The following is an 11,100-nucleotide window of genomic DNA, read 5'->3' on the forward strand; positions in this document are numbered from 1 at the left end:
ACAGATCCGTTCATGAGAACTCTCTGGGTCCTACCCTGTAGCCAGTTTCCCCACCCACTGAACCGTTGAGCAGCTGAGCCCACAATCTTCCAGTTTTCCCACAAGGATATCTTGGGATACTAGATCAAAAGTCTTTTGGAAGTCTAAGTATATAATGTCTACCATGTCTCCTGTGTCCAGGTGGCGAGAGACCTGGTCGTAGGAGATGATTAGTAAAACAAGACCTACCCGCAACAAAGCCATGCTGGCTGTCATTCAGAATCTTATCTTCTGCGTATCGCACATAGATTCTTTAATGAACTTTTCCAGGATCTTCCCTGGGATGGAGGTTAGGTTGACTGGCCTATAGTTGCCCAGGTCCTCCCTCTTCCCATTCTTGAAGACAATGGGGACAATGTTGGCCCTCTTCCAATCCTCAGGGATTTCCCATGTGCCACAAATTCTGAAAAAGCTTTGCCAGGGGTTCCATGATGACCTCAGCAAACTCCTTCAGCACTCTCGGATGGAGTCCATCTGGACCTGCTGACTTGTAATGTCTAGCTTTTCTAATTGGTATTGCACTGACTCAGCATCAACAGTGGAGAGGCTGTCACTCCCGGCACGTCCCCTATAAACCTTATCTCACTTGATTTTCTCCTTGGTCTGGTGAAATACCAAAGCAAAGTAGGTATTCAGGAGTTCAGTTTTTTCCTGAATGCCAGTTACCAGCTGTCCCAAGGTGTTAAGCAGAGATCCCACACTTCCATTTGTTTTCCTTCTACTGCTTACATACCTAAACAAGAACTTCTTATTGACCTTGACTCCCATAGCTAACCTGAACTCCATCACTACCTTGGCTTATTTATTAACCATAAATAATTTTGATAAAGGAAAATGGGATATTTTTAGCTATAAAGAATTATATTAAAGAAAGATTAAGGGAGTAATTTGCTGAATTACATTATACGGCGGGGGGGCAGAGAGGATATAATAGAATAACAGTGTGGGTTCCAAAAAAAAATAGGTTCACTGTGAGTTAAATTTTGAATTTGCCCACCAATCAAGAATATAGCAATATGATCAGAATACATACATAGTTGCTATAGATTTTAAGAAAACATGAGATTGTACAATGTAAGATGACCTTAAATAAAAGAATTTGAGTCCCTAATAGTTTTGTTAGTACTGTGCAATTGTGTATTTGCAGCTCATAAAGCAGAATACAAGCAGCAAGTAAAATCTCTGCCTTTCTTTACATTAACATGCAATTATGACAGGAAGAGGTACCATCCCCAGTGCATGTTCTTGAAAGTGGATTAAGCAATAAAGTTATTTCAGAATTATCAAGATGGAGTGAATCCTTTTTTTTGGAATGATGACAATTTGGTTAATCAGAGGGAGACACAAATAATGTCTGAAGGCTTGACACAGAAAGAAAACTTGGTCTTAAGATCAATGAAAAAAACCAAATAGATGACTACAAGCTCATGAGATCTCGGGCAAGCCCTTCCAACAGATGACACTCACAGACAGCAGCAACTTGGATATTAGTAATTAATGCTCCTAGGTAATTTGATGAGGGAGGAAATTAAGTCAAGAGTATTTTTAGCTCCGAACAACGGAGCTTGAAACAGAAAACCATTACAGGACCTATTGTTTTATATGGATGTGAAACCTGGGCAGTTACTAAGAAGGAAAACAACTAAGTATCATCAGAAGATGAAAGTATTTATATGAATTGTTAGATCAATAAGGAAAATGATGCATGGAAAAGTTCCAATAAGAAACTCCAGGAGGTCAATAAAGAATCAAGCAGAGTGAAATGCAACGAAATTTCAGTGACTTCCAAAGGCACAATAGGAGTTAGGATGAAGACACCTAAGCACTGAAGAATGACGTTCCTATAGATTTCACTTTTCTAGTCAGCCAAATAGAAGATGGAAGGATAATGTTGAATGAGATCTAAAAGGTTTTAATATCAACTACCATTGATTGCAAAAAGAAATATGCCCTTGTCAGAAGGATGTGACAACCACCAAGAACTTCTAGGATGCATAGAGCCAGTGAGGAGAGGAGATATGAGAGACTGTAGAATTGGACCTTATCATTATAAGGCAGAAGTCAACAAAATTTTAGAACAACGGGTCACTGCTTATGACCCAGCTGTCACCATGGGCCACTGATTACACACACAACTTCAGGCCAGTGCTCCCCTTCCCAGTGTCTAAAGCCACCTGCTGCCACATCCACTGCTTTCATCTACAACGGCAGTAAGGTACGGCTGCACGAAATTTCAAAGGGTGTTTCATTTGGAAGCTGTTTTGACACATTTTGAGCTCGAAACAGTGAAATCAAAATGAAACAAAAGGCTTTGAAACAGGTTCAAAAAGAAACAAGGTCACTCAAAACATTTCAAAAGTTTTGAAACGTTTCGAGTTTCAAAGCAACACGGTGGTGGGAGGAAGGACTGTGTTCTGAGTGGCTCCGCCAGCCCCACGAAGCTCAGCCCAGCGGCGGGAGAGCCAGTGGTGGAGCCACTCCGAGCACAGCCCTGGCTCTGAGCACAACCCTGGCCAGTGGCTCTCCCCTGCCTCGCGCCACCAAATTCAGCTCTGTGGAGCTGTGGAGCCTCCCACCGCCAGACTGCGCACACCAGGGTTGCGCTAGGAGTGGCTCTGCCACTGGCTCTCCTGCCACCAGGCTGAGGTCCATAGGGCTGACGGAGCCACTCCAAGGGCTCTCCCCCACCTCCCACCGCCAGGCTGCACTCTGAGTGGATCCACCAGCCCCACAGAGCTCAGCCTGGCAGCAGGAGCCAAGGGAGAGCCACTGACCAGGGCTGTACTCCGAGCAGCTCTGCCACTGGCTCTCTGCTGCCTCCTGCCACCGGGCTGAACTCCATGGGGCTAGCAGAGACGCTTGGAGCACAGCTCTGGAGAGCACAGCCCTGCTTCCCGCCACCAGGCTCAGCTCTGTGGGGCTGCAGAGCCTCCGGCCACCAGGCCATGCTCACCAGGCCTGTGCTCCAGGAGGCAGCAGAGAGCCAATGGCAGTAGCCCTGGCGAGCACAGCCTGGTAGTGGGAGGCTCCGCAGCCCCATGGAGGTGGCAGAGAAGCAGTGGTGGAGCCGCTCCGAGTGCATACCTGGCTCTGAGTGCAGCCCCGGCCAGTGGCTCCCCCCTGCCTCCTGCCACTGGGCTGTGCTCTGAATGGCTCCACCACTGGCTCTCCCGCTACCAGGCTGAGCTCCATGGGGCTGGAAGAGCCATTTGGAGTGCAGCCCCACAGCAGGAGATGGGAAGAGCCAGGGCTGCGCCCCAAGTGGCTCCACCAGCCCCACGGAGCTCAACCTGCCCTCCCAGCACTGCCGGACTGCTCCCAGGGGTGTGGGCCCACAGACCTGTATGTGGGATGACAGGAGGCTGCCACCGCTGCCTGGAGCCAGCGACAGCACCAGGCTGTGCCCAGCACTGGTCCCAGGCAACAGCAGCAGCCTCCTGTCATCCCGAGCTCAGATCTGGGGCCTCACACCCCTGGGAGGAGTCTGGCACAGCCCCACAGCCCTCCCAGGGGTGTCGGACCGCAGACTGGCATGCAGGATGACAGCAGCCTGCCCCTGGCACCAAGTAAACAAGTTTTGTTCTCAGCACCTGGAAGTGCAGTTTCCCAGAAACCCCTGGACCTCTCCTCAAGACTTGGCAGGCTTCGTGCCCTCAGAAGGGGCTACCATCCCTGCAATTTTCATCCAAATCAGGCACGAAATGACAAAGTTACAGGCATTTTCATGATTCCCCATTATAACCTATGGACAAAACGTCAAACGCATTGAAGCAGTGAAACAGTTTCGATGAAACAGAATGAAACGAAACGAAACGAAACACTGTCCTTTCGAAATAGCGAAACACAAGTCAAAATGAAACAGTGCTGTTTTGCACAGCCCTACAGTGAGGAAAGCCAAATTTGCCAGCAACAGTAAGCATTGACTGACACAGTAAGAGGAAAGAGAGGATAGATCGGGGAGGGCTGCAGAAGGAGCTGTTGCAGAGAGGAACAGCATTATGGTGTAGGACAAGAAGTGGGACATGCTGGGCGAAGTTCTGTACTGCCTCTCTACCTATTTTGCTGCAGGTCAGATCCAATCACTTGTCAGGCCATGGGTTGCTTACTTCCCTATATAAGGTATCACACATATGAATGTAAATATGAATACAGTGGTAATATGCTTTAATAGGTTAGAGAAACAAAGGAGCAATATAAATGCACGTCATTCTATTGCAACAGAATTACTACCCAGAAAAATCATGGTAATTAAATTACTTCCTTATTTGATAAAAACATTACCCGTTCAGCTGCAAGTATTGGAGAGAGTTCTTGGGGAGTCTTCCATATAAACTGGCTTTGATATTCAGAACTTCTTGGGAAACTAGTTAAAGGGAAAATATTCATGCCTGCTTTCTTTTGCAGAACTCTGTGAAACTGTCAACAACAAAAACAAAACAAAAACAATGAAATCAGAAAAAAAAACAAACATATTTTCATGTCTATCCCTGTAATTTCTTCTAGCTCTATCTGTTACAGTCCACATCAATGTTTATTTTTGTTTAGCCCAGGGGCATCAAACTCATTCAGCCCCACAGACCAGTCCCACATTTTGTAACTGGAGCCACCGCCACCACAGAGCCACTCCAGGGCGTGTCCCATGCAATATCATCTAGCATGCCCTGCATGCTGCCTGTCAGTTACTCCATGACCCCATGGACAGCACTAGTACCCAGATGATATGGCTCCACAGGTCATGTATTTGACATTCCTGCCTTAAACACTGTTATTTGGGTTCATTAAAACCAGCATCTTTGAAGCCTACTATTTTTTTATAAATACTAATTAAATTGAAGCCAAGTGCCAGACTTCCACTGACTTCAGTGGACCCAGGATTTGACCCTAAAAGTACAATAGTCCAAACATAATGGAGATTAAATGTATGTTAAAATACAGAGCCAAATGAACAAGAAATAGGAAAAAGAGATACAGCTATAAGCATGAAATCTAATTGAACTGTATTTAATTTCCTGTAACTGCCAGATTATTAATTTTTATACGTTGGGCCACAAGAAAGGAAAAAAAAGTCTTTAAATTCATACCCCATCTTCCACTTTATCCAGGTGCTTTTTTGGAGAGACAGATGCTGAATTACGTTTTACAGGAGTTGCAGGTGGCGACTTCTTCTTAGTATTTCCTGCAAGGGCAATGGCAGATTCAACTCTAGAATCTGCAGAGCGAGACCGAATGGTTTTAGGAAGCCTGGGTGCATCAGGTATCTCAACTTTGTCATGATTTATATCATTGTTATTGTGATCTGCATGCAACTCTGTAGGCCCGGGAACTTCAGCTTCTGGTAGGTCATTCAAATTACTGTCTCCTCTCCATTCAAAGGACTTTGAAATCTGTGGGTTATAGTAAGGCACCTTTCTCTTGGAAATGAAATTTGGTTCTCTTACGATTCCTAGAAAAGAAACATCAGGATTGAGAACAGTAAAATATTTATATTATGATGTTAAGACACAATGCCAAAATATCAAACAGGAGGAATAAAAATGAATGTATATTGTATTACCGATTATTAAAAATGATTATTTGAGCAATGACAGTTTAAAAACTATGGTTTTAGCCCATTAATTCCAGGTACATGCTGCATAACTTCAGTTCCCACTGGACTAAGTGGAAGATGTGGAACTTCCCTTGCTCACTGGATCATGACCTATTAAACAAATTTAGCCACAGAACACTGTTTTGCAATGGGAATCAGGAGTACACAGAGAGGGACAGAAATGTAAACCAAGATCAATGGGAAAAAAAAAATGAATATATGATAAAAGTAAAACCACCATTACCATCTAACTGCACTGACAAAAGTATCATGATCTCCCTCAACTACTTCTTCATGTTGAAAACATGCATTGCTGAACAGGTTCTCATCTTACAATGACTGGCAAGCAGTGCAAGACAGTAATACCTCCAATATGATTCTGGACTATGATAATATAGATACCTGCACTAATTATTTCTTCTAAATAATCATCTAGAGTAACTTTTAAAACAATTTCATGACTTGTTATGCTTTTTAATTACAAAAATTGAGGAAACATCTTTTCACATATAACCCATTATACAATATTGATTATCTGGGACAGTTTTAAGGGAGATAAGAACTGACCTCTTATATAAGAGAATAAGGACAAAACACACATACCAATTTAAGGAAGAAGATAGGCAATTAAAAAAAAAAGGTAATCAGAAATCTGTTTTGAGTACCAAACAACTGACAAAAGATTATGCCTGGCTAGGAAGAATGGCTGCCAAGACTTATAAAGTACTCTTTCGGAAATTTAGGTGTGCCTGGTGAGACAACAAGGGTTTTATCAAACAGAGGCTACCATGTACACTGATAGATGCAGAGAACGTTTGGGTGCCAGAACATATAAATGTCATAAGCAGCTTTTGAAGAAGCAACTGGAAAATGGTAGGAGAGAACTCTGAGTGTTCCAACTGGTCTGTTTAGTTAAGTGATTAATTCTTAAACCGGCACAAACTATTAACTATACATTTCAGTGCAAGGAACCATAAGGGAGCCAAACATAAGGGAGATATCAGAATGATAGTGGCTTACTAAATGGTTTTGCACACACGTGTGATTAAATATGGCCAGAAAAGAAGTGGTAGCAAAATAAAAACAAAAGGTTCAGATATGCAAACTAAACACAACAAAAAACCAACAGCTATAAAGCAGAAGACTGCAGTGTTGCAGACTCAAGATATCATAAATCAATGATATTATGGTGAGTCTTGTGATATTTGATGTTGAGTTTAAAGCACCACATCTGGGAGATATATGATTGATTACATGAGATTTTAGCTTCCATTTAATAAAAGGTTTCTAACCCAACAGCTGCAGAGAACAGCTTGAAAATGTAACCTGAATGTTATGAAGCGCATACCAGGAAGCAAATATAAAGAAATCTTTCTTATAAATCTGAAAGGTTTTGGCAAATCTCATGACTTTCTCGATAAGATGCATGATTTTTGAAAGGTTAGAGTTGACAGTACTGCAGCGGGAAAAAAGTGGGTGGTGAAAAGAATTACTTCAATATTCTTACCAAATGCAACCATACAATGACAACAGCTGAAAGACAGGTTTAGGTGAAGCAGTCAGGGAGAACCAACAAGAGATATTCTGATCTTTTGTTTAATGAACCTGACATGCACATACTAAACTCTACTTGCTAATTGATAACTCAGTGCCATTTGAATAACTCCACTTAAATACAGTTTGAAGAAAAAGAAATGTCTAATGTGTTCCTTCACTCATTCCAGGCTATCTTAAACCCTATTTTCTGCTGCAGTCTCTTGCAAAAATAATGGAAAAATTACTAAGTGTAACTGTCATGCTAAAACTCTTTCCTGAAATAATTGTATTAAATAAAAACCCCAATGATATGGAAAGAACACTGAACTAAATTGTAAATTGCAGGGACTAGTTTAAGAAACATACGGTGATTAATATATTCCGATCAAAAAAAAAAAGAATCAGTAAACATTTTTACTTTGGTGAACAGAATAAAGAAAGGCAGATGTAAACATTGTGTCTCATTGTTCAAAAACATTGTGTTTTAGTTTAGTGAACTTATTTACAGTCCTTGTTAGCATGAAGTTAAATTTTTCTGTAAGTGAAAAATCATGTCATTTTCCTAAACCATTTGATCTTTCACAAAAACTAAAATGAGAGTACAAAGTTTACTCTAAAAAAACCCTATGATGAGATCTCTGATTGCTCAATATAATAAAATAAATAAATAATAAAGAGGTGACCGGCACAGTTAACTTCCCATATTAAAAGCTTGATTCTGCATGGAGCGCAGCTGAAAGTTTAACTGTACACCTTCCGTGAAACCATGGCCCCATATAAAGAAATTAGTTCCTGGCCTAGGCAGTTCACCACTCAAAACATCCCAGTAGTGTTCAAATCCTGGGTGTTTAATAACGTAAGTCTCTCTTAATATCATAAGTCTCTCTTTACAAGTCTCCTTGGGGGCTAGGGTGGCACACACACCAAGGTGCATGGTTGACAGCCCAGAGGTTGCGAGGCCGCAGCAGAAACACTCACGGAATAGCCTGTCAGATTCCACTGAATCTGCAAATTCTGCTAAATCCTTTATCACAAGTACACGAAAAAGAAAGGACAAGTTTCCTTGAAACTCACTGCTTTCCTAGATACCATATTTACATGAACTCATAATGACTTTGAATTTGAGATGACCCTCAATTAGATTTGATGTATAGAAAATGTATATATATGCTTCCCCCCTCCACCTTGTACTTGGGGTCCCTTCCATGTTGAATGGGAAAGAAAACCTTGTCTTGGTTCTGAGTAAACAAAGTAGTTTCCTCCTACTCTATACAAGTTCTTATACATCAATTAGCATGTTATATCTCAACACCTTCCAATAGCATATTATGCAACATGACTAACATCATAGTATGGATGTATTTTTATCCTCTCCCTAAGAGGGGGTTTGTATAGTTAGGCATCCTTGCTCTTAAGAGTTTATTATTTCAAAAACAAAAGCTCCACACATGCACAGAGCTGTATCTTATGGAAAGCAGTGTCACAGAAATGACCCATGCGTGCTTATATCAGAAGGTGATGAGACAGGAGGGATCTTTAGTAAAATACTAGTTGTCCGATCAAATGGCCTGGTGCTTGGATTGACTGTAATTGGTACGTGGCTCTTATAATACTTAAGTTTCAAGCTCAGACGAGGCAAGCCATCATACTCTAATTCAGAGGTTCTCAAACTGTGGTCCACAGACCAGCACTGGTCTGCAAGCTCCATTCAGGCAGTTCACAGAAAGGTGACCTAAGGCTAAAGCAGACAACCATTACACCCGACTTCCCAAAACTTTGCTCAAAAAAATAGGCACATCCATCGCATTAGAAAAGTAAGACTACTGATATTAAAATATGAGTTGTGCGCTCTGATTTGTAGAACAAAAAAGTTTAAGGGGTCCTCTGAGACCCCCAACAACTTCCAAGTGGTCCGCAAAAAAAAAAAGTTTGAGAACCACTGCTTTAATACGTACCCTGCAGAGTAATTTGTATCTATACCCCTGCTTTCATCAACCTCCTTGCTATACAGAAGTTGAAGCTTTTCCTGCTAGTCTTCCAAGTACTCCAATTGCCTCTGCCAACATTTTAGCTCTTGTCTTCTCCTACATCCCCCTGCCTCTCTTTGACTGCCACCTAAGGTTTTGCTTTCTATGTCATTTCCTCTCATTCCCACCTGTCTGTCACACTAACTCCTAATTCCCCAATTCAGTTTTCAGAAGTGAAAGGCAGTGATGCGCTGATCACTAGACCATATTCACCAGACCAGTTGGGCCCAAACTTTTGGGCAGGAAGACAACAAATTAGCCCTGTACACTCCCTGAGCGCCACTCCAATCCCTTCCCTGGGTGATCTGTTGTCCTACCCCATCTGCCACGGTGCTGCCTGTCCCTTCCTATATGCCACACAGAGGTTGCCTGTGTGACTTTTGGTATGCACGCCATAGGCTAGCCATCCCTGCGCTAGACCATAACACATGGACTTGCCCTTTCAGATGTCTGCTGAAAGCCTCTCAGTAACAGACTTCATCACAATCTTGTTATTTCATACCAGCACTGACCTTCCATCACAAATACGTGTAACTCATTACCTCCAAGTTACATTAACTCACATGTGTGCCTCCCCACAACATAGCATCTCATACTAACTCTGTGTCCACGTATTGTTTGTGGCTCAGTTTACCATACGTATTTCTGGTTTTGTGTAATATACAAGTAGAGGCTCCCCCTCTGTCAAACTGATATGTTGCACAGAGCCTGAAACTGATGGCTTTGCACCAGCGACTTCCAGTTCTTTACCTAGTTGATCAGAGCGAAGTCCTGCCCAAGTGGACATCTGTTCCTGCGAAGGTCTACAAGACTCTTGCAGACCCAACTTCTTCCATTTGAAGTTCCTCTTGTATTCACTCAATCCCTGCACCAGAGAGAGAAAAAGCACAAGTTACAGGCAATGCCACCCTTCCTCAGCACTCCCAGTTTTGCTCCCCACACCTGAAAAAGGATCAAAGAAGGTACAGAGAAGGGCAACAAGGATGATCCGTATTACAGCAGTGCTTCCATATGAGGATAGATTAAAGAGACTAGGCCTAATAGGCATATCTCACAATACAACAGAACTGCACCAAGTGAGATACTCTGTTTCCCATCTCACCTGCAGCTTCCTAGACCTTAAATGCACGAGGCTGCAAAGTAAAACAAGAACAGTGGGGAAAAAAACGTGGTCATAACCAGTTCACTGTGGTTTTCAACAACCACTCTCTGCCACTGTGACGCAGGCCTACTGGATGTGCATTAGGAGCATAGGCCACCAAGTAAAACTAAAAGCCCCCCTTAATCGAAGGGGAACACTAAGTGAACATCAAGTGATTACAGGGGACAACTAAAGAAGAAAACAGGGATGGGAATGAAAGTCGAAAGTCCAAAACAAGTGTACGAAGCGGGACACGGAACAGAGCACACCGGAAGAGCCCTCGAACAAGTCCAAGATGCCAGCAGACTGCGTGACGGGACTTTTCTTTTTATTTATGTACATCTGTTACTCCTTCTGCTTCTCCAGCTTCTTTTGGCATCTTGGACTCGTTCGAGGGCTCTTCCGGTGTGCTCTGTTCCGTGTCCCCCTTCGTACACTTGTTTTGGACTTTCACTCCCATCCCTGTTTTCTCCTTTAGTTGTCCCCCGTAATTCTTTTGCACATCTTCCTCTTCCTGTTTATGAACAATCTGCTCCTTCACGGAGAGGGATGAAGGATCCTGTCAGTGACAGGGGAGCTCACACAGGGGTTGATCTGACCACAGGTCCTGGAGGTATGGCTGCGTGTTTTAAGGGCCTTGCCGACCTGGATGTGCTAGACTACAGAGAGTCCGCACCAAGACCCTCGCACTCAGCACAAGTGCGGGCATCCTCGGGTGCATGCTGTAAGAATTTTTTTTTCCTTTTTTTTTTTTTTTTTTTTTGGGGCCC

The 11,100-nt window shown here is 42.9% G+C and overlaps 1 protein-coding gene across 5 annotated transcripts in view; it reads right to left on the reverse strand.

Annotated features, from left to right (window-relative positions):
• Nucleotides 1-11,100, reverse strand: part of MDM1 (Mdm1 nuclear protein) — a 46,696-nt gene that overhangs the window by 35,011 nt on the left and 585 nt on the right. For 4 of the 5 annotated variants that reach the window (XM_019514698.1, XM_019514695.1, XM_019514696.1 and 1 more), the window contains exons 2-4: nucleotides 9,940-10,054; nucleotides 5,121-5,482; nucleotides 4,321-4,455 (exon numbers count right to left, since the gene is read on the reverse strand). In XM_019514698.1, coding sequence (XP_019370243.1) covers nucleotides 4,321-4,455; nucleotides 5,121-5,482; nucleotides 9,940-10,054 — 612 coding nt within the window. Of the gene's footprint in view, nucleotides 1-4,320; nucleotides 4,456-5,120; nucleotides 5,483-9,939; nucleotides 10,055-10,599; nucleotides 10,696-11,100 lie in introns of those variants that run through there. The other variant, XM_019514697.1, reaches the window with a different exon arrangement.

Source organism: Gavialis gangeticus, unplaced genomic scaffold, assembly GCF_001723915.1.
Source record: "Gavialis gangeticus isolate Ggan-Ray unplaced genomic scaffold, GavGan_comp1, whole genome shotgun sequence".
NCBI lineage: Eukaryota > Metazoa > Chordata > Crocodylia > Gavialidae > Gavialis > Gavialis gangeticus.